Here is a 24,247-nt window from a genome sequence, read left to right as displayed (position 1 = left end):
TAACAACCGTGTTGCTAATTTAACAACCGTAGCAATTCCCTTAACAACTGTGGCAACAAAGTTTGTAAAACGGGACAAAACTCCCTTCACATATGTCTCGCTCAGCAACAGAAATGTTGGGCTCAAATGTTGGTCATAAGTTGAGGACTACCGTTAATTATTTCATTGTTGAAGCCAGGATCACTTCACTCTGTGTAATGATGCTTTTAATATAGAAGTATCTGTGATGACCCTTTGTGGCACAAAGGCAACACAGTCAGATAATCATTAGGAGTCCTTTTATTAGCTCCAACTTTGCCCCCAATGTCCTGGTTATCTTCTGGGCTGGAGAAAAACTCTTCCATGAACAGCCTTTGGCTATAGAAAATCAAGTCCAAAATGTGGTCAACAAAAACTGTAACTATAAGTCCAATCAAGGCAAGATGAGGTAATTAGTCCGGCAGGGCAAAAGAAGGAATTCCTGATGTGAAGGAATGGCAGTAATTCAACACAGTTGGGAAGACACCAGGAACACAGATAACTAAAGTCAACACAAGATAAACACGTTTGCTCCCAGCAGCTGCCACACTCAGCTTGCATCTCTTTTAAACTCTCTTCCCAGCTGTGGCTAATGAAGGGAATCGGAGCCCTTTCCTCCCCTGTAAGCCATGCAACCCACATTGCTCTCTTCTCTGTTCCTCCCTGCGAGCTCTAAGATGAAGATGAGGTGGGCCTGGTTCTTGCTCTGAACTCCCTCTCCCTTGTTCTACCTCTCCCCTGCTCTGCCCAGGAGGACTTTGCCCTTTCCCAGGTTCTTCCACAGCCAATGGAGCCACACTCCCACTCTGTCAGCTGTTTGTCTTCCTCCTCAGATTCAGACTCCAACAGCGGCATGACAGCATGTTATTTGGGTAGTCCTTGACCACAAGTGGGACCTGACAATCCGACCTGATGTAATGTGGTTAAGTGACACCCCCCCCCGCCTGATTTACCTTTCTTGCCTCAATTGTTAAATGAGACATCAGGTATCTCACTTAATTTGCGACTTCCTTGCCAGCTTCCCCATTAATTTTGTGTCAGGGTAATGCTGGCTACCTGTCACAGTTCCGGAGCCTAGCCAGTAAGAAACGAGGCCACACCATTGGTACAGCAATTCCCCTTTGCTGGTCTCTTGACTCGGCACGCAATAAAATGGGACTCTAGCCAGCATTACTGGCTTCTGCCTGCCATGAGGGTTTGGCAAGCCCCATGGTTCGCTCTAGGCCTGTTCCAGCAAAGACTTGCCTGCCGCTACTGCTTCATTCTTCCGAGGCCCCTCCAAGTCTGTTGCGCCCACCCCACTCCGTGCACCTGTCACAACACCCAGCACCCTAAATGCAGTAGTGCACCCCATGCGACACCCTTCCACTTCCTCACTGTGGCAACTCCAAAATGGCACACGGGGGCATAACCACCATGTGGCTGTCTTGGATGTTGACACTTTGCTTGTCAGAAGATGGCTGGGAAGGCTGGAAAACGTGATCAGGTGACCTTGGGATGTTGCCACCTTTTTAAATGCGAGCTGATGATCACGTGACTAAGAGGATGCTGCAATGGTTGCATGATGACTGGTTGCACATTTCTTTTTTCAGTGCTATAGTAACTTTGAATGGTCATTAAATGAATGGTCATAAGTCAAGGGCCACCACTCTATCCATTGCTATTTTATACATGTCTGTTAAACTACAGAACTACAATTCCTCTTAGATGATGGAAAATATTCTGCAGAGGATCATCGAAGTCAATCTATTATTGAAATAGTTAATACTTTCTACCTGTGCCTATTAGAAGAGCCGTGGTGGCGCAGTGGTTAGAGTGCAGTACTGCAGGCTACTTCTGCTGACTGCCATCTGCCTGCAATTTGGCAGTTCGAATCTCACCAGTTAGAAGGCAGTATTGCAGGCTAATTCTGCCCACTGCCAGCAGTTCGATCCTGATTGGCTCAAGGCTGACTCAGCTTTCCATCCTTCTGAGGTCGGTAAAATGAGGACCTAGATTGTTGGGGGCAATAGGCTGACTCTGTAACTGCTTAGAGTGGGCTGTAAAGCACTGTGAAGTGGTATATAAGTCTAAGTGCTGTTGCTATTGCTATTCCCTGTGGATGAAAGATCAATAGGAATCAATCTAAACTCAAACAAGTCTCCCTAACTTGAATACACATTAGCAAATTCTTCAAAAAGAATGAATATGTATTATTTTAGGTCACACAAAAATTGCCGTGGACCTAAAAACAAACAAATACAACCAATTTTAAATTCAAAACCATTTCAGATTAATCTGGCTCAAAGAAGATTTGACTACTATTGCCCAAAGAGGAAGCCAACAGCAAAATGATCTTTTTTATTGTTAAATCGTTTGAAAATAACCTACAGTCAGATTAGGGTAAGGCAACTGGATCTCTTAATGTATTTTTCTTTAGAAGAACATGAGGCATATACGTATTTCTGAAAACCTTCCACCTTTATAAGAGGAATGATCCCGCTGCGGTTGCAATCCATCTCACACAGGGGTGGGATTCAAAAATCCCAGCAACCGGTTCGCTACCCAGTTGCTAGGTGGGCGTGGCCATGGTGGGCGTGGCCTACCAGAACTTCCGGGAGGGTCATTTTCACCTTTCCAAGGGTCCAGAGGCTTCTACCGGGCCTCTGGGAGGCTAAAAATGGCCTCCCCGGGCTCTGGAGGCCTTCCGGAAGCCGGAAACAGGCCCGTTTCCGGACTTCCAGGCCTGTTTTTCCCTCCTCCCAGAGCCTCCACACGGACCCTGCACTTACCTGCATTGAAAATGGGCCATGTGGAGACTCCTGGGAGGGGCGGGTGAGCGTGGCCAGACGGTCATTTCAAATACCGGTTCGGCGAACCAGATGCAAATTTAAGATCCGGTTTGCCTTGGACCGGTCCAAACCGGTAGAATCCCACCCCTGATCTCACATCAATCTTTTAGGATCTATTTTCTCCAAATGGACAAGGGGCTTTAGCTGCTCAGCAAAACTCCTCATGTCGTCAGAAACCATGTCTTGCCCCGCCGGTGCCACAATGCTGAGCTCCACAAGGTAGGAGAGAGACAGAGGCTCAATGTTATCGGTGTTTCCTGGGAGGAGGATGCGGAAGATCTTGTACACCACAATCTTCATAATGCCTTTGCGGAACACATGCCCCTTGGCTACAAACTCATGGTCCATGCGGAAGCCCATTTCGACCAGGAAGTCTGTCAGGTTGTCCGAGGTGGCAATGTCCACACAATTCCGCACCAAGGCATGGCGGTTTTTGTCTCCCATTTCCGGCTGTCCAAGATACCGCAAGTGCCAAGGAGCACCAGGTTTGTCCATGGAGCGTCGCGTGCGAAGGACAAACGGGCTGGCCTGCTGGCCTTTGAGAAGGAAGACCATCTCGTGATCGACAAAAGTCTCGGGCTCCATGTTGTCACAAAGGCCACGGAGTCGGTGAAGAAGACTCTCCAAGCTTTGATCCAAAACGCTACCTGGAGAAAAGGCAACACGGAATTGCTCATTTGTCTTTACTGACACGGGGGCAAAGTGTTCTGACCCAGCTCCCCAGACACGACAAACCCTATGACTTCAACTCAAAATATTCCTTTATTAGGCATGTCGGCAGCCCCCAGCAAACAGTTTCTCTCGCAGGCGAACAAGTCCGGCTGGCTGGAAGAGGAATAGTTGTCTGCCACATCTATTCATCTCTGCCCCCTGCCTTTTATCTCCAGAACTAGGATGGGGCCTCACTAGCAGCAGTGGCTTTTCCTTCCCAAGGATCAGCCCACGGATTTCCACTGCTCTCCTCTCCTCTGCCTTCTGCGCATCCACACGTCAGGCACTGGACCCAGCTGTTCCTTCTCTTCCTCATCAGCCACCTCCAGACCTGGGGGCTGTTGACTCTCCAATTGAGGGCTGACGGACAGCCCAGACTCCGCCTCTCTCTCTCTCTCTCTCTCCCAGTTCCATTCCCTCTTCCACCTTGGGGCTCCCAGTTTGCCCTGATACTGACACTGACTCCCACACCATCTCCTCTGATTCGGCTGCTGGAGGGGCCAGCAGCCGACAGGCCACAACACAAAGTTTCTTCTTGTTCACTAATCTGCCATTTTCTAAAAACTGTGTAGGACCACAAATAGCACCAGGATCTCTCTAGAAACTGTACTGAGTAGAAAAAGGCACAACCCTCCACAAAAGATGATGGTTCTTTTTTTAAACAAGGGAGCCTAGTCATAAATTATACTTTGTACATTGCAAACTCATGAGATCTGAATGCAAAGCTGTTGTTGGGTGTCAAATTAAGTACAGGTAGTCCTCGACTTACAATCACAACTGAGCCCAGGATTTATGTTGCTAAGTGAGAAATTTGTTAAGTGAGTTTTGCCCCATTTTACAACTTCTCTTGCCACATTTGTTAAGGGAATCAGTGCCTTAACACACATGATCACAAGTGTGAAAAGCCGTCATAAGTCACTTTTTTCAGTGCTGTTGTAACTTTGAATGTTCACTAATCAAGCTGTTGTAATTCGAGGACTATTTATATTCAGACAGTCAAGGATAGTTCACAATTGAGTATATACTGTAGAGTAACCTGTATTTTTAAATGTGTAATGTGTCCAGCAGCCCTATGGGTTGCCAGCTCAAAACCTAGGTAATATTTCTTTCTATATATTTTAGTAGTGCAGTTATAAAAGGAGGGTACTTGAATGATTAAACAACTTTATATTCTTTTAAGGGACTGACATATACTTTAAAATTAATCAGATATAAGAGTCAAGCAAATCGTTGCCTATAACTCACCTTGAAGCAGGTGTTCCATCATGTTTATGGTACCGCCAGTGACTGGCATCATACTAACAGGTGGGGCCTCCATTCTATGAAGTTCCCTACAATAGCAAAGAACACAAAATATTTAAAAATCTAGTCCTGGTTCTCCTATGTGATACCTTTCTGTCCTGTTACAATTTTAGCTCCCAAAATTTCCAAGCAGTATGGGATCTATAGTTCCAATACAGAGAAAGCTAACTTAATAAAATACAAAGCTGCAATATTGCCTTTGCAAACAAAAAGGATTTACCCAAAGGAAACATAGATGATATGTCTTTCTCCTTTTATTATTTTTGCGCCTACATCTCCTATTGTCTAATAGTCAATCAGGAATCCAACATCAATTAGAAGTTGAATGAACATTTGGTTGTGGTGGTTTTTTTTTTTAATGGGGTGTAGAACCACAGATTTAATAACATTGCTGTGGTGAAATACAATCCGAAAGCAAATAGTGACACTCAGATCACTTTTTTATAAAGAAAAGAGGCAACCATGGAAAATGACTAGCTTAGCCTTCAGATGAGAAACAGCAGCTTGTTGGAGACTAAAAGGTGATTCATAAGTGTGGCTAGGTTAAAATGCCATGCATGCTGAGCCAAAATATGTTGGCTTTTTTGTGGTGTGAAGCCAGACAGCATTATTATTAAATTAATTTTAATCACACAACACACAACATATATAAGAAAAAAACACAAATAGGCAAACGTGCCTATTTTCCCCATTATTCTGTGAAGTGGGTTGGGCATGCTTTACAAACTCTAGTTTACAGCCTTAGACCCTTGTTTGAATCCTGACAATAGAATGTACTGTGGCTCCTTCCTGATACCGTTTTAAATCCCACCTCTCTGAGACTCAACCCACCACGAAGTAAAACTCCACTAGGCCCTTGCTCGACAACCCACCACTTCACCAAAACTCGTATCTTGGTTCAAATTCCTCCTGCATTTGCTGTAGCGCCCGGTTTCCCTGGAGGAGGAGGAGGAGGAGGTGGAGAATAAGCACGATTTGGAGCAACGTCTGAACCAGGGCAGCTGTTTCCCCCCATGAACTGTTGCTTGTTTATTTTTATTTATTTATTTTTTTCATTCTTTCCACTTTCGTGACTCCGGAGGGCTCATAAATCAAAAGAGCAAAAAACAATAACATTAAAACAAGGAAGCAAGGAACATTTAATTGCCTTGATCATTCTTGGCGTCGTTATCCTGCGACACGTATCCTGGGGCAGATGCACACGTTTTGCCTTTTTAACCTCCTTTGGGGAAAGTTGCATGTAGCTGCAACTGGATCCCAGACCCCCGGCCCCCCACAAGACCCCAAGTCTCTTCTTAAAGAATAAAGCTCCCGGGTCAGCCAGCACGCACCTGTCCGCCCGGTGGAGCAACCCTCTCTCGACGCACGTGTGAATCCCACAGTCAAAGATTCTTCTATAAAGCGGGAGTCTTTCCTCCTGGACCCCGGGCAAAGCACCGCGCGCCCACGCATGCGTGTTCCTCTCTGCCTGTCCTGGGCGGCGCCATCTTCCTATTACGTCATTGTACGGAAAGCTGCCGCCTTGGGTGAAAGGGAGAAAAGAAAATGGTGCTTTGCAGGAACCGAGCTCCACTGGGGAAACCTGGCTTGGTTCCGCGTGACGTTTAATTTTTGCGCCTCTCTGAGGGCATGGGTGTACAAAAGAGGCTGGATTCTACACTTTCGTTGATGTGCTTTAGTTCAGATCAAGGCATGAGGCCATTTCGAATAATAAAGTTAGAATAAACTTTACTGTTACTTTGAATATACACTAAATCGGCATACATTAAAATGAAATTTCGCTGCATACAGTTCTCAAAGGGTCACCACCTCCAATACACACTACATAAACATGACAAGATATATAAGTATGCATATACCCACATATATGACACAGAGAAACAACATAGTCTAGTTCGGCTGTATACATGTACATGGCAAGAAAAATGAATCTTGCGAGTTTATCAGACAAAAGCTGTTACAGAATCTGGTAGCCCTAAAGTACTTGGAAACCTCTCAGAGAAACACTGTAAGATATGCTTAGGAGGAAGATTACTGAAAGTAACTTTATTGGTCAAAATAAAAAATGTGGGTTTTCTCTTGCTTTTAAAATACTTTGTTCATGAAACAAGTGAGATATTCAGGGATTTGGCATACAGTTGGGCTCCTTACTCTTCAATATTTTTATTAATGACTTGGATGAAGGTATAGAGGAAATTAGATAATGTGCAATTGCATGGCGCTAATACATTAAAAGACAAGTATACTTCAAACTAAATTTGATATGTTAGGGCAGTGTTTCCCAACATCATCAACTTTAAGAGATATGGACTTCAATTCCCAGAAATCCCTGGTGAACTTCTGGGAGTTGAAGTCCAAGAGTCTTAAAGTTTCCAAAGTTAAAATACAAAACAAAACAGGTTTAACATGATATTTAAGAGACAAATGCAAAGTTTTTCATTTTGAAAACAAATCAAACAAATCAAATCCCAAATACAGGGTGTGGAGTATCTGACTTGCCGATAGCACTTGAGAAAATAAAAATACTGGAACCTGTCTTTTAACTTTTCAGCTGCACCTCACAACAGGCACCCACAACCAAAACAAGGACAGTTTTGTTGAAACTTCCATCAAGTGCAACTTCAGAAACTTTATGTGTGCACACATGCACGCGCGCGCACACACACACACAGGTGGAGGGAGGGGAGTGCTCTCCAAGGTAACTTTTACTGCACAGTCTGCAATATTTATGGACCTTTTCCAGACTATTCAGAAATTTCGTTGTATGTATGCTGTGTATTTGCCAAATTCTCTCCCCCTCCCTGATGCTCTCATTAGGAGAGGAAGAAAATAATAGCTTTATATCATGTCTTAATGTAGAACCACTTTGGTGGTGAAACCAGGAGACTGTGAATTCTAGTTTCACCTTAGGCATGAAAGCTGGCTGGGTGAATGGGCCAGTCCCTCTCTCTCTCAGCACAACCACCTCAAGTGTTGTTACGGGGAAAATATCTGTTGCATTGTATAATATCACTTCTCTGTTTTCATGCAGTCCCTGGTCTCATATGATTTCAGGTTGTCCTCATTTACTGACTGCCTCATTTAGTGACCATTTGAAGTTACAATAGTGTAAAAAAAAAACAGCTTTGTGTCCAATCCTTGATTTTACAACTGTCACCGCATCCCATGGTCTCATGATTACTATTCACGTGCTTCCCAATCAGCACCTGGCCAATGTAGTTAATGTAGAACATGGAAATAAAATTGCAAGTCGCAGTCACATGATGTTTCACTTAATGACTGAATAGGACATAATATAAGTCATCTGGTTTTCCATTAGCAACTATAGTGTTTAATAAGGGAGTTATTGGTTGAAATTGTGGTTGCTAAGTCAGGTCTACCTGTATTAGTGTTATTGGTAGTCTTCAAATATATGTACTAAAGTCTTGAGACACTACTGTATTCACGCACTCTTTTAATATTTGCACAATAGCCTTTAACCTGCTTTCTGATTAATTAATTTCTGTCCTGACAAAATACTCTGGATTATAAACTAAGCCAATAACCCGGATTCACACAGTCTACTTATCTGAAAAAGAATGAACTGAGATAACAGCTAAGCAAGTTTATCTCTAGATAAACATGCTGCTGCTAAATCTTTCCTTAACTATAAATCCAGATCTTCAGTATCGGCAGCACTGGGGAAAACCCAAATTCTACAGAAGTCCAAAAATATCTTTGGGAGGGGAAAAACCCAACCCTCCTCCTTCTGAGTCAGGAATTCCTCACATTGTCAAAACCCTGGTGGGCACCGGATGCTGACCAAGCATTAGAGGAGAGAAAACAAGAAAATAATATACAGTCTTAAAAACGGATCCAGGGGTGGGCTGCTGGGCGTTCACAGGGGTTCAGGAGAGCCCCTAGCTAAGATTCTGTGCAGTTCGGAGAAGCCCCAAATCCCACTCCTGGCTGGCCCCACTCACCCCTCCTCTCCCCGGAGTCTCCACGTGGCCCCTTTTGGGTGCAGGTAAGTGCAGATTGTGCATGGAGGCTCAGGGAGGGCAAAAAATGGGCCTCCCAGAAGTTTGGGAAAGCCGGAAAGGGTCTCTTTTCCAGCTTCCAGAGAGCCTCCAGAGCCTGAGGAGGCTGTTTTCGTCCTCCCGGAGGCTTGAGGAAAGCCTCCAGAGCCCGGGGCAGGGAGGCCAAAAACAGCCCCCTCCGTGACATGATGTAGGAAGCCGACTAGGCCATGCCAACCATGGCCACGCCCACCCAGCAACCAGGCAGAGGACCCTTTGCTAGAATTTTTGAAGCCCACCCCTGAAAGGATCCAACCTAGAACTAAGGATAAATCTCCTGACAGCAAGAACAATTGATTAGCGGAACTGCTTGCCTCCAGAAATTGTGGGTGCTCCAACACTGGAGGCTTTCGAGAAGAAATTGGACATCCATTTGTCTGGAATGGTATAGGATAGCACTAGCAATAACACTTGGACTTATATACCACTTCACAGTGCTTTACAGCCCTCTTTAAACGATTTACAGAGTCAGTATACCGCCCCCAGCATTTTACCGACTTCAGAAGGATGGAAGGCTGAGTCAACCTTGAGTCGGTCAGGATTGAATTCCTGACAGTGAGCAGAGTCAACCTGCAATACTGCATTCTAACCACTGTACCACAAGGCTCGGGATCTCCTGCAATGAGCAGAAAGTTGGATTAGATCAGGGGGGGGGGGGGGGCGGGTTTGGGGGGGGGGGGGGGGGTGTTTTTTTTTTTTTTTGGGGGGTTTTTTTTTGTTGTGTTTTGTTCTGGCAATTTTTTTTTTTTTGTGGGGGGGGGGGGTGCACCACGCGGGGGGGGGGGGGGTTTTTTCCGGGGGGGGGGGTTGGGGACCCCTGGATTAGAAGACCCTAAGGTCTCTTCCAGCCCTATTATTCTATATTCCAGGATTCAGGAAAATGACACTGGCACCAGAATAAAATTTTCTGAGTGGGGAACTGGCTGATGAGATTGCTAAATTAAGAGTCTTTTGTGCTACAGTTCTCTCTTTGTTATTCTAACAGGCTATCAGATACACTGATTTATATATTCCTATTTTCAATTTTTAAAGTGACTCTTTGCCTTTGCCCCAGTAAACTACCTCTAGGTTTTGTTCATAGTCCATCTGTCTCAGACATCACTTAACATGGATGGCAAGATAAAAAAGTTGTTATATTCCTTTACAGCTAGCAATCTCTGACCATCTCAAAAACAATTACTCACTTTAACATTTACAATCAATGCATGGCTGGACTTGGGAGAGATTGCTCATATGATAATATGACTCTAATGTTTTCACGATTAGAATGATTTTATGATAGAAATGGCTTGTATTATATTATTTTTGTAATTTACTGCACCAAAGGAAGTTGGAAGTCATTATTTCTTTCTTCTGTCTTTGCCCTTTTCTCTTTCCTTTTTCTTTCCTTTTCTGACTTTTGTTTCTTGTATATTTTTATTTTATAATGAAACTTAATTTAAAAAATTCTAAAAAAGAAAAATATGAACCTGGAAAGTTTTGTTTAATAGATGTGTTAGTTCAAACTCCGTTCCCAATGATAAAACATATCTATCTAATAGCTAAAGAGTGCAAAAGAATATTTTCTATTAGTGCAAATTCTGTCTATAAAGAAATAGACAAATTTTTGAGTCACACACAATTCTTTAACTGATAGAGATAAAAACTTACATACCCAGTGTTGTGTCATCTTCCTTTTAGCTCAGCTTTACTAACCCAAAGCCATGGGAAGCTTATAGCTGGCAATTAAGCAAGTAGTTGATTCTTTTCCCTGTAAAGATACTGTATTTTCAAGAAGATTTGCCATCAGAGCCATCTTCCTAGACCAGGGAGATAAGTTGTATCTTTTTGTTTCAGATTCCATGTGAGTTTTAATAAGGAGAACATATTTTTTAAATAAAACACCTTTGGTTTTATTAACTGTTGTCATTAACACAGAGATTCATGTACCTGAGAGTTATTAGGTTAGAATGCAGGTATAAACTGGCACAGCCAACCTCTAAACGTCAGACTTGCAGACGGGGAAATGAAAGCAATCCAGCTGAATTTCAACGTGTTTTTCAACCTTGGCAAATCTGCTGGTTGGGGAATTCTGGGAGTTGAAATCCACGCATCTCAAAGTTGCCAAGAATGAGAAACACTGAACTAAGTGCAACAGGTTCAGGCAGGAGTGTAAGACAGTTCCTTTGACAGGGCTGCTGGAGTGCCAGTTGGATGTCGTGGTTAAGGTACTGCTGGCCCAGAAACCAAGAGACTGTGAGTTCTAGTCCCCTTAAGCACAAAAGCCATCTCAATAACCCTGGGCCAGTCACTCTCTCTCAACCCAAGCCATCTCACAAGGTAGTTGTTGTGGATAAAATAGGAGGAGGAATGAGTATTAGATATATCTGCTGCCTTGAGTAATAAAGTAAAGTAATAAAATAATAAAGGTGCAATAAAAATTAATAAATAAATATAATGTAGGTGAGGAGACAGGTCAGCTGGCTAAGGCAGTATTTCTCAGCCTCAACAATTTTAAGTTGTATGGACTTCGACTCCCAGAATTCCCTAGCCAATACTGGGCTAAAGTACAACAATCACCACTGTATTTCAGGGTAGCACAGTACTTATGCTGTAATGCAATTGCATGTATGACAAATACAGAGGACAGTGCTCCATATGCTTTTCTTATGGCATATTCACCAATGGCAAACAATCGCTCGAAAGAAGGCTTGATTTTATTCCTCCATTGAATGTGCTCTTTCAAACCCAACCAAACCAGGTTCTGCCTTAGATGTGTTATAAATACTCGTTACTATTTTGCAGCCTCACCTACCAGCATGTGTTATTTTAGTCCATGCTCTGCAGCAGGGTGTGATCCAAATTTAACATGAGCAACAAAATGAAAAGAGCAAAAAGTACATTAGGGTGTTTATCTGACATGTCAAGCTGCTATCCTTGCATAGTCTCTCCCCTTCTGTTTTGGAAAGTTAGTGTCCAAATTCACTTTCGTTATGCATGATTTCAGATCTTCCAAAATTAGAAAGCACAAACAGCCGTTTCGCAGCCATTATATTCTTTTGGCTTCCAACAGCACTTTGCAAACAGGCCTTGGAGGTGGGGAGAATGGGTGATTAACCTATTGATTCAGAAGAGCACACGTCCATGGGAGAGCTACATGCTGATCAGAGTGATCATGTGGTCAGTGGGATCAGATCTGAGACTTCCATCACGTACTGGCTCGGTCAACAACTCGCCTTTCTAATATGTGTAAACAGTAGTTGTCAACAGGAGACAAGAGCTGCTCTGATTGAAGTAATCCTTGAAGAAGGGGAGGTTTGAGACTCTTATCTCTTGTATTTGCAACACAAGAGAAGCAATGATTTGCCAAGGGCCATCCAAATATCAAATTGCTCCAGGTTTCTGACCCATTATCAAATGCAACCTAATATAGCCATAATAGAATTAGAATGTCCAATGATTAAATTTTAGCTGCTAGAGTCTATTTTGATGGAGGTGTAGAGGTGGGGATGATGATCAACTATTACTTGCTTGCCTGTTAAATGCAGTAGGAACAAGGACAAGTTAACACCCCTTGTGTGCTTAATATAGTGAATACAGATTGCTCCAGGACTGAATCTCAGGCTATATCCTTGGATAAATACAACTTAAATCTCAGACACATTTCATCTCCTTGCTTCTTTTTTAAATCTCCAGATATTTAGTTAACTTGTCCCATGAGTTCTTGAAAACTCAGATGTGTAACCTTAAATGTATGCCACGCTGTAAATATATTGTATTTAGATTTTTTTAATGATGGCCAATGTAAGGTCATTTGATTTATTGTGAATCAATCAAATCATAACTAGCCCCAAAAGTTGGCAAGGACAAGCAAGTGCAATATTGCAGTCATAAAGAGGCCTACACCGGGTGGGACCCAGAAGAAGGGTCTTCTCCGTGGTGGCTCCCTCTCTCTGGAACATCATTCCCCCAGAGATTAGAATGTCCCCCACGCTAATACTCTTCCAGAAGGCGCTGAAGACCTGGTTCTGCCAGAGGGCCTGGGGAACCCAGAGAGGGATGGAGTCCATTAAATGGCTCGGGGGAGGTGCTATCTCCAGGGCTGGGATTGGGGGTGATTTTATTATATTAATTTATTATATGGCTCTTCTTTTATTGTTTTTATATGAGGTTTTATATTCTATGAACCGCCTTGAGTTGCCATGTGGCAATATAAATTCCCTAAATAAATAAATACTGCCAAAAAGCAGTTCTGTATATTTAATTTTGCCTGGCTATAACTCCCAAGTGGATAAAAGCAGGGATGAAATCTACCCTTGATCTTAATAAAATAAGAGTGCTAGTTTCAGAGGTTGACAAGGCAGGACATGTACCATGACTTCAAGATTAGCAGAAGGCCTCAAGATGATGAAACAAGTTTAGTACACTATTTATACTTTCCATATAACATCCTAGATGTTCGGCCACAGGGCCAGAGAATTTTCAGTCTGCATATCCACTTGTTTTAGGGGAGAAAAATTTCCAAATCCTGGTGCCAGCACTGGATGTTCTTATGAAGGAACATCAAGCCTATCTTTATTTATATACCCCAAAGACGTTCTTCTGTTCTTCTGTTTCCCAGCCTGAAGTAGTTCTGAGAAAAGTCCCAATGCTTCCTTGACCAAGGCTGCTGAAGCCTTAAGAACCGGCCTTACACTGACCTCCGTATCTGTGTCACCAAGACCTGATGTGAGATCATCCATGACCTGCAGCAGAAAACTTCAACTGGAACATAAATGACTGAATCTCAAGGATTATTCCTGATTTATGCAAGGGGTTCTTTGCTAGGCAGTGACATTCCTCAAAATCACAATGGAATCCATTCTTGGACATTATGAAAATACCTCTTGCCTTCTTTTTCTAGGCTGTTCTAACCTTTTTCCATGGTTGACTCCATACATGAATCTCTTGGTCATATCCATTAAGTGTGGGATTCAAAATTTTTTACTACCGGTTCTGTGAGCATGGTGTGGCATGGCTTAGTGGGCATGGCAGAGGAAGGATACTGTAAAATCCCCATTCACACCCCTGGGAGAAGGTTACTGCAAAATCCCATTCCCTCCTCACCCCACTAACCTGCTTTCAAGCTCCATTCTCCTGTGCAGGGCAACCAAAGAAGACCCAGCCAATCAGCTGGGACGCGGGAGGCAGAGCATAGATGGGGGCGAGACCAGTCAGAGGCGGTATTTGCCGGTTCTCCGAACTACCCAAAATTTCCGCTACCGGTTCTCTATTTGCCCAGAATATCATTGGGCTCCAGCTACCAGCCCTGGACAACATCTTTGCATTTCGCTGTTTGAGGAAGTCACACAACATTCTCAGAGACTCTTCCCATCCTGCTTACAATCTTTGTGAACCGTTACCTTCTGGCAGAAGAAAGAGAACAATTAAAACTCATTTTCTGAATAGTTTTTATCCCAGAGCTATAATTGCACTTAACAATGAACTTAAGGACCACTATCAGTGAGCTGTTGGACAGTATTACTTGGTCTGTTGTGTGGATGCTTGTGTGTGTTTAGGAGGCAGAGAATTTTGGTGGGTGGGGAGGTGTTTGGGGATTGTCATGTGTGTGTGCATGTTGAGTCTGGTCTCTGGGTGTTATGTGAATTTCGTTGTATGTATACAATGACAATAAAGAATTCAATTCTCCAGAACTGGTCAGAACCTGCTGAATACCACCTCTGGAGTGACTGGCCCAGAGCCATCCATTTGACTTTAATGCCTACAGTGAGGCTAGAACTCACAGTCTCCTGGTTTCTAGACCACTGCCTTAAGCACTGGCCTACAGCAGGGATTTAGGTTTTTTTTTTTTTTTTTTGGGGGGGGGGGGGGGGGGGGGGGGGGGGGGGGGGGGGGGGTGGTGTTGGGGGGGGGGGGGGGGGGGGGGTTTTTGGGGGTGTGGGGGGGGGGGGGGGGGGGGGGGGGGGGGGGGGGGGGGGGGGGGGGGGGGGGGGGGGGGGGGTGGGTGTGGTGTGGGTGGGGGGGGGTGGGGGGGGGGGGGGGGGGGGGGGGGGGGGGGGGTGGGGGGGGGGGGGGGGGGGGGGGGGGGGGGGGGGGGGGGGGGGGTGGGGGGTGTTGTGTTTTGTTTTTGTTTTTTTTTTTTTTTTTTTTATTTTGTTGGTGGGTTTTTTTTTTTTTTTTTTTTTGGTGTTTTGGGGTCTTTTAAAGGAACTTTTATTGGGGGTTTATTTTTGTTAGGGGGAGGGGTTTTAGGTGATATTAAGACCAATTGGCAGTCTCTTTTGGCCCAGACTAAGCAGCTCAATGCCATAAACAACCGTTTCTGAGAAACATTCACATGTGAACCCATAGCTATCTAGGCCACTCCTTTTAGCTCTTTATCTTCTCAAAAGTTTGCTTTTGAGTGCTGGTGGATTTTAACTAAAAGAGCTGAAATGTTTGTTCAGGGAATATCAGAAGGTTAAGAGATAAGCTTGGCAAAGATTTTGTTTTCAAGGGCCTTTGCAAGACTTCAACTCCTGCAGCAATAGTTTGTGGAGATAAATTATCCAGTCAGTTACAAGATATGCTGATTGGCAAACATAAGAAGCTGCTTTTGGCAAAGTATCGCTGCAGCTAGCTGTGTATTATCAACAGCAGAGTTTCTCCACCATAGCCCTTTCAGTGTGGACTCCAACTCCCAGCCCAGAAGAAGTCGGGGAATGAATCTTGAGCTTCTCCACGTGCATTTTGTTCAAGTTATACCAGTTTCTCAAATGCAGCCAGGAATGTGTTGAAATTATATTCATGTTGTCTTAGCAAAATGAGTCACCAATCTGACATGGGAGATTTACATTACCAAATGTATATAGGAATGCAACCTGCTTCATGGATCCCAAAGACTGATGGAGATCTTCTACTCTTCCGCACATAACTGATAAGATCCCTCTTGCTGATCTGAAAAACCTCTATTTTTCACCAACTCCAGACAAAGCACATTACTAAAAATTTCAATTACAACCACCTTTTCTGCACTAGTTGCAATCCATTACTATATAAAAAAGAATAAATTGTATGCTCTGTCTGAGAATACTTTATATGGAACATAGAATCATAGGGTTGGAGGAGGTGCATTATACCAGGGGTCTTCAAACTTGGCCACTTTAAGATATGTGGACTTCAACTCCCAGAATTCCCCAGCCAGCATGGGCTGGGGAATTCTGGGAGTTGAAGTCCACAAATCTTAAAGTGGCTAAGTTTGGAGACCCTTGCCTTATACCATCCTGGTGAAATGGTTGTCCACTCTATTTTTTGTCCAGTGATGGAACAGCCACAGCTTTTGGCAACAGAGCATTCCCAGAAAGAGGTGTAGATTGAGAACGGCACAGCCCCAAACTGGAGGGGCCAGGAAGGGAAGAGGTTCAAGAGTAGCCACACCCTAGAATCCCTCAGGATATATTTAGTAAGTTAGAATATTGCAGCTTCAGTTTGGCAAGATAGCAATAGCAATCTGGGTCCTCATTTTACCGACCTCGGAAGGATGGAAGGCTGAGTCAACCTTGAGCTGGTGAGACTTGAACTGTCGAACTGCAGACAGCTGACAGGCAAGAGAAGTAGCCTGCAGTACTGCATTCTAACCACTGCGCCACAACGGCTCAAGATTCTGTCCGTTAGATGCAAACAAATAAAGGATTGAACTCAACTGGATTTTGCTGTGTTATCTTTGGGCTTCGGCCTGTTATTGGACAGTTATTTTCAGGACCACCTGTTTCCCATTTGTTCTGCTCATCTCACCAGATCCAACAGAGCTGGCATTTTCTGGATCTCTTCCATCAGGCAGTGCCATTTGAGAAGACCAAGGAAGCATGCCTTTTCTGTCACGGTGCCTGCCCCGTGGAACAGCATGTCCCCCAAAGGAAGATCTGGAGGGTACATTGGGCTGAAGTGTTGATGTTGGGCATTGTAATATATTGATTGATGTCCTTGTTTGTCAAAGTATTTGCTTCTGATTTGGTTTGGGTTTTTTTATGATAGTTTAAAAAAATATTTTGAAGCTACTGGGACATTATAACCATCATAAATACATGCCAGTTGTCAAATGTCCACATTTTGATCATGTCACCATGGGAATGCTGCAATAGTTATTAAGTGTAAAAAATAATCAGAAGTCCCTTTTTCAGTGCTGTTGTAACTTTGAATGTCATTAAATGTATCGTTGTAACTCAAGGACTACCTGTAGTTTATTGAACACTAGGCAGGGTTCACATAATATATTAAGACGTAAACTGTGGTTTGGAAACCAGAATTTGGAACCAGGTTCCAACATCTGAATAGAAAAACCCAAGTTTCATTTGTGGAGACACGGTAAGGCTCTTAAATTAATACATCCAAATAAAATATGAGTTGGAGGAGACCTTGGATTTCAGACAAATGGCTGTCTAATTTCTTCTTAAAAACCTCCAGTGATAGAGCACCCACAACTTGTTTTGATCCAAACCCTTTTCCAATAAGACAAACAATAACCAAAGGGAACAGAAACCTTTTAATGAGTCTTTACGAATCCCCAGTTAAAAGGCTGCTACAAACTAATTAACATTGATAAGCACAAACCTTGCCAAAACTGTACGAGACTGCCAAGAATCACAGATAAGAAATATTTTACATCACAAGAGTCTTCAAATACCAAATTAAGATACTGTAATGTCCACGAGGCTGTTTCAAAACGTCTTTGCTTCCTGCAAAGAACATTTGCTTCACAGCAGCCTTTTATCTTCTTGAAGGAGGGGCCATTACCTTGCATTACTCCCAAGTCGCCCATGCTGTTGCAGCTGCTCTTTCCTGCAAGCAATCCTGCGTGCACACGCACTTGGCACAGGCTCCTCGGGAACCTCATCACTGCTGCCAGCCCCCACAATCTCTGAAGGTAGCAGTCCACTCCCTAATGGTCCTGGCCCCTCATCTGAGTCCTCGCTCTCCTGAGCCGCACCTGTTGCCAGCTAACCACAACACAACTTCTGGTGGCAACCTATTCCACTGATTAATTCATTAGATTAGTTCATATCACTAGGGTAAGGCAAGAAGCATGGCTGATGACCCACACAGAATGCCAAACGTCTTGCTGAAATTAATGAAAAAAAATATATGGACAGGCTGACTTTAGAGTTAAGGGATACAGAGGAATCCGTGTATTATTCAGTCTGGGACACCTGGTATATATGGTTTGACAATAGAAAGAAAAGTAATACTGTAAATAATTAAAGAATATGAAGCTATATGTACTGAATGTAGAATTAATAGAAAATGTAGTGTGTAACAAGTGATATAGATAAGTAAGGAATAGGAAATCAACAGGAAAATTAAAATGTAATAATCGTAACGCAATAGAAAATTAAGTAGAGGAATATGGTTAAGAAATGTTAATGATGTCTTCAATGTTGTTGCAATTGTTTTGTTTTCTATGTTTTTTAAATTGTTGGAAAAACTGAATAAAGTTTATATAAAAGAAAAAAGGGGTGGGGGGGATTCTTAGGTTCTAAACCCCAACTTTTCTCAATGAAGCCGACACTGTCAAGAATGTCATTCAAAACAGCTTTCTAGTAAACAAAAAGGCAACTTTATTTTTTCCAAAAAACAAACACTTTGAATTAAGAGTCACAGCGCCGATACAGAAAATACATTAAAGAACAAAACAAAAACAACATAACTTAATGCAGAGCAAAAGATTGAATTCAGGAGATTCGGGGGCTGCCAGGTCTGTAGACTGCTGGAGGATAACTAGGAGAGGAGGAGGTCATCTTCTGGAAGGAAGCCTGGAGGAAAAGAGGCTACCAGATGGTGAAGTGTCCGTCAGAGAAAAGTGGCACCAACGTGAAATGTAGCAGCACACTCTGGTGAGAGCTCCAGACATTACGTTCTCACTGCCTCACACACACAGAATTGTACCATTTTAAGGCAAGTGGGCCAAACTTCCCTCAGGAAAGAGGCAAAAGGAAGATATCAGTTGGATGCTCAGGGTGACAGACTTTTCATTAAGTCTGAAGTGACAAAGTAAAAGAGGACAGCTCAGCCTTAAGGACCTGCAGAAATTGTGTTTTTTCACAGACTGCAAGATATTTTTAGAGTTTTGCTCTGCAGCTCAAGACAGGTAACAACCATTCAATGTGAAGGCATCCAAATAAAACTGAAGTAGAATCAACCAAACATTATAATAACCCCTCCCCTCCCAAGCACTTGTATCTCAGTCTAAGAAGATTCAACTAGTTGGAAATACTCTGACCATCCTCTCAAGTCAGAGACTTTGCAAATTGTAGACCATGGTTCTTGTGAGTTTTCAAGAAAATATATTAAGTCGGGGCTTGGCAAGACTTGCAGTTCAACTCCCAGAAGTTCCCAGCCAGCCATACTGGTTGAGGAATTCTGGGAATTAAGATCTACAAATCTTAAAGCTGCCAAGTTTGGACATCCCTGAACTAAGTAAATCCATTATTGACCCTATGCCAAACAGGAATTCCTGAAAGGAAACCTGAAATAGGTACCCCAAATTTTTTTATTTACTTATTTGCATTTATTATTATTTTTACAAATAACTCCAGGCGGCGAACATATCCAACACTTCTTCCTCCTCCTTTCCTGCTCCCCACAACATCAATCCTGTGTGGTGAGTTGCACCAAGTGAGGACTGGCCCCAAAGTCATCCAGCTGGCTTTCATGGCTAAGGTGGGACCAGAACTCACAGTCTTTCTAGCTTTCTAGCCTGGTGCTTTAACCACTAGACCAAATTGGCTCTCAAAATGTCTCTAAAATCTTGTTGGGTGGCATCTGATTTTGTTGGGTGGCATCCTGTTTTATAAGCTGGGTTCCACAAATGAATCTAGGATTTCTTTTCTTTGGCTTAAAACAAAACAAAATGCCTGAAAACATGTTCTGAATTCCCTTCAGGGATAACCGTTCCTGGCACTGAGAGTAACAACAAATACACCATCACATTTTGGATTTCTCTCATGGACTTTTAAGACATATGTCTAGGGTAGGAATCTGGCCAATGGACCAAGTAATGCAGTTTGTGTCTCTAAGCCAGACAAATTCTGCATCAAGGAGGTACCGCACAAAGTTGTGTTGGCCGCTATGCTCACCTCTCTCTCCAACTGTACACTATAGGTGGGGGAACCTTTGGCCAGGCCTGCAATAGTTAAATTTAGCTCTTGTAACCCGAGTTGTTTGCTCCAAACTGAATCTTATGTAAATTTCAGAAATGCCTGGAAAGGTTCACATTTTCCTGGGAATCCAACTTCATCACAGTTACTATTTGAAGCTGGTGATTGCTGAGCCGTAAGTTACCAAGGGGGAAAGGAGGGGGCAGATTGTTGCTTGTTTTGCATTGTACAACTTTAGGGCTTAGTTCTAGTCTAAAACTCAGATTTTAATCCCAAGATTTCAAAAAGAAAGGAATTGGGAACAAGGGATGAGGAACTTGTGGTTCTCTAGATGTTGACTTATGGTTTCTATAATCTCCAACTTTTAGGCCACAAGGGCTAAAGTGGGTAGGTTTTAGCAACCCATAATGCCTAAATAAGTTTCGATCTCCTATAATAAACATGCAGAGAGAGCAAAAGCCCAGAGCTGAAATTTAGCTGGATTTAGAAGACTCACATGGGACCAAACTGAAATGTAATACTGAGGGGGGGAAATGAAAAAGGAGCCAAGGGCCAGAATCTAACCGCCATGTAGTTTTCTAGCTGCTGGACTCCAACTCCTACAAGTTCCTGACCTCATGCCCACTGGGTCCATGGGAGTTGGGATAAAAATATTTTAAACCCTCCCATTCCAAGATACTAACATTTGAAATGATGGACATTTAATTCTTTCTCAGAGTAGGAAGAGTGAGTTAATAACAGGAAGGAGAAATTGCTTGATAGAAGCAACAAGCTCAATCATCTTTTCTTTTGGCTTAATGAGCAACTTTCTTTTTTAGGGGGATTGCTAGTTTGGACAGCAAAATGAGTTCAATAAAATATGAACCTTCTGTAATACTGCTTGAAGCAACAGTAGAGAGGGAACAGGAGGGAATAAAAAGACCCATAGTTCAAATCCTGCCCATCCTACTCTCTGGTTCCCAATAACCTGATGATAATTAAAGCATGAAGTTTAGAAGATCCATTTGACCGTAACAGAAACCCTGTATCACCAATACCAGCCATGATCTGCTGTACTACAGTTCAGGGATCATAATTTTGCAACTGAGCATTCCAACAAAGGTCTTGTTACACACACACACACACACACACACACACACACACACACACACACGGTGAGTGCTTCAAGAAGCAGTAGAATCCAATCAATCAGATGTAGGGAACTGGCAGTTCAGCGGAGACTTCACATGATCAGGTTAACCAGCACAAAGCTATGTTCTGTGAACCCCAAGAGAGTTGAAGCAAGATAAACCTCCCATTTGGGCAAAGGTTAGGGCACTGTTTCTCAACCTTAGCAAATGTTTAAGATGCATGAACTTCAATTCCCAGAATTCCACAGTCAGCACCTTAAAAGTCGCCAAGGTTGAGAAACAACAGTCTAGTGCAGGGGTCTCCAACTTTGGCCACTTTGGACTTCAACTCCCAGAATTCCTCAGCCAGCTTTGCTTTGCTGGCTGAGGAATTCTGGGAGTTGAAGTCCACAAGTCTTAAACTGGCCAAGATTGGAGACCCCTGCACTAGTGGTTCATTATTTTCCCCGCTCTTCCAAACAGGGCAGGGTAAGGGAGAAAGGGATGAGGATAAACAAAGCTCACTCTCTTTGGATTGGGGCAATATTGAACTCTTAGGGAGGACACTGCCAGCCAATATCAGTGGTAGTCAGGGGAAAAACAAGTTTGGCCACTCTCCATCTGGCCATGTCCTCAGTCATCACATACTGCTAGCTCAAGGGGGATGAGTCAATGGCTCAAGGCAGTGGTAGCTTGGGCTGGCTTATAGGAACAAGGTCTAAAATTATCTGCAAATAAGACTCTAGCACAAGGGAGAAGCCAAGCCAAGCTTCTTTCATGCTAAATTATTTTATTAGAGAGGGTAGGGTTTTAATAAAAAAAAAAACACGATAAGAAAGAAGCTTAAACTGCAGTTCTGGAACCTATAGTGTGAAATGATACAGGCCACTTCTTAAATCTAGGGTATCTTTTCATTGCATGAATAGATAGGTGAAGATCCCAAAGGTGCTTTTCAAACGGCAACTGGACTTTTGTTTTTTTCCTTGAATTTGAATTTCAAGGGGAAAGCAACAAAAACAAAGTCCAGTTTCCTCTTGAAAAGCACCTTTGGGACAACCATGAGCTGGAGGATTGAGAATCTCCACAGACATTCAATAATCTCTCTTCCATCCCCCAGATTTCTAAGTCATCTGGACTATGTTATGGCTATCTCACTAAAAAGAAGATGGCCTTGATGGATGGAGAGAGACATCCCCAGTTTCTACAGCCATCAATACAAACTTTCCGAATAGCAGGGAGCAGACTGTAAAGAAGATAACAGAGTTTCACAACGTCCAAAGCTCAAACCCTTGAGCAAGAGGAGATAATGGGATCTAATGGCCAAACAACACAGTGTTACATCAGGAAAAAAAAATCTTCTTAGAAAAGGACAAGGAAAAAAAAGAGGATAGAAGCAAATGTCCTGGGGGATTGGGAAGAGAGATTTGTGTACTTAAAGCTAGCTTTTTGATCTGAGAAATCAATCTCACGTTAAGATGGTCTTCTATCTTGTTTTGGAGTGGGAACAACAGGAGGAGAAAATATTCCAGCCAACTAATAACAAACTCACATTCTTTTTCTAGTCTGACCTCATCTGCGAGCCACCACCCACTCTGCGGCCGAGAGATTTCCACATTCGCACGGAGAACCTCTAAAACACAATGATCTTGGGATCTGAAGCTTAGAAGAAAGAAGTGCAGTGTGTAATCACCCAGTTACGCTAGCGGCCAGCTTGTTATAAATTCAGCACATACATTATCATCATTGCATACACACCCAGGGCATATCTCCACTCCCTACTCTTAAAGAGAGCTCCAGGGGTTACCCCAGGGGTGGGTTTCTACTGGTTCTGTCCATCTCTGTAGAACCGGTAGCTCCGAAGAGCAGCAGATATAGAACCAGTTCTATGTCTGCTGATGTTTTTGCCCACCCGCCCACCCGGGCTCATACCTGATCTTTTATTTCCTGATTTTTCAACTTCAGCTGCCAAACGAGGCACAGCTGCAGTTAAAAAAGCAGGAAAAGAGGGCTGTTTCAAAGGCTGCTTCTCTGCACGCAGCGTGCTGATGACGATTTGCAGATGCACATAAATCACCGACCCTCGTAAATCCCGAACCGGTAGTTAATCCTGTCGTATCCCACCCCTGGGTTACCCGCTTGAAATGTTCAAAGTTCTACATTCAAAGTTCTGTAGCAAGTTGAGACCAAAGAGAAAGAGCAAAGCCGTATCCGTGGCAGAGAGATCTCTTTGGCGATCTTTGCCTCAGCTGGTTCAGGACCATCTTCATTGCAAAAAGAAGAAGAAGATGATGTAGACAGGGTATTCATTGCACAATTCATTAAAATGCTGCCATCTCCAACTTTGGTGCATACCAAGCTAGTCATTGAGGGACATCAGCACGGGATGCAAGACCTTCTCAAATTTTTGAAGAAGAGCTGGCCAGATCAGCATCAAACTCCGAAACCTTGGGCCACCATTGGCAAAACCATGAAACCACAGAGATCTTCCCAGGTCATGATGATGAAACAGTGGTCGGCTTCCTTCACACATCAAGGGAACAGTTAACGTTGAGGCCACCTTTGCCTCACAGTGTCACTTTTTGACCTTAAAAAAAAAAATCCATCCCCGTACAAAACGCTTCCAAAAAAAGCCACAGGTAGAAGGTGAGGTAACTCGATTTTTTTTTTCACCAGACATTCCAGAAACAGGTCTTTGGAAGAAAGCTCCCTGGTCCAGGAGCAAGGCTGCCTCGCCCATGAAGTCCAATCAGGTCATGTAGCGGGTGATGGCGCGCAGAGCATACAATAGAGCTGCCTGCATGCGGGCCTCCAAAAGCAGCAGATTGACGTGCACCTAAAAGACAGGAAGAGGCATGATAGAAAGCGATGCGAGACTTGCAACAAGCAGCAGAGAGGCCTGGCACCAAAACCTGGCATCCCGGCAAAGTGCTTTGATCTCAAAATATCAGGCACAAGCAACCAGAACCACTCCCATGAACAGGCCCAAAGAGATACTTCATTGTTGATCACCTATGTTACAGGGAACTTGCCAGACTGCCTGGGAAATGGCAGATATAGAGTTTTAAGGGTTTGACCTCCAATGTTTCCTCCCCTGAACCGACCCCAAA

At 43.4% G+C, this 24,247-nt stretch overlaps 2 protein-coding genes across 5 annotated transcripts in view; both read right to left on the bottom strand.

Annotated features, from left to right (window-relative positions):
• Positions 1-261: 261 nt before the first annotated feature.
• MED18 (mediator complex subunit 18) lies at positions 262-9,536 on the bottom strand. Of its 2 annotated transcripts, none has more exons than XM_026676104.2 (3): positions 6,194-6,440; positions 4,806-4,891; positions 262-3,496 (listed from the first exon to the last, which is right to left on the bottom strand). In XM_026676104.2, exons 2-3 carry the CDS (start codon positions 4,876-4,878, stop codon positions 2,943-2,945), a joined length of 627 nt encoding a protein of 208 aa, XP_026531889.1. In that variant the 5' UTR covers positions 4,879-4,891; positions 6,194-6,440; the 3' UTR covers positions 262-2,942. The 2 variants fall into 2 exon arrangements, with proteins under 2 accessions (XP_026531889.1, XP_087826835.1); XM_087970709.1 differs by lacking the exon at positions 6,194-6,440 and adding an exon at positions 9,446-9,536 and having other exon boundaries at positions 2,199-3,496.
• An 8,932-nt stretch (positions 9,537-18,468) lies between these two features.
• The window catches only part of SESN2 (sestrin 2), a 47,541-nt gene continuing 41,762 nt past the window's right edge, over positions 18,469-24,247 (bottom strand). The window contains exon 10 of one of the 3 annotated variants that reach the window (XM_087970699.1): positions 18,469-23,973. In XM_087970699.1, the coding sequence (XP_087826825.1) occupies positions 23,887-23,973 (87 nt within the window). In that variant the 3' untranslated portion in view covers positions 18,469-23,886. The remainder of the gene's footprint in view (positions 23,974-24,247) is intronic. The other 2 variants (XM_087970701.1, XM_087970700.1) reach the window with 2 other exon arrangements.

The sequence above is a fragment of the Notechis scutatus genome, chromosome 8, assembly GCF_049901735.1.
Source record: "Notechis scutatus isolate UNSWTSFEM ecotype Mainland chromosome 8, rNotScu1.2, whole genome shotgun sequence".
Classification (NCBI taxonomy): domain Eukaryota; kingdom Metazoa; phylum Chordata; class Lepidosauria; order Squamata; family Elapidae; genus Notechis; species Notechis scutatus.
The sequence above is the reverse complement of the archived record's forward strand: the minus strand, read 5'-3'. Positions and strand labels throughout refer to the sequence as shown.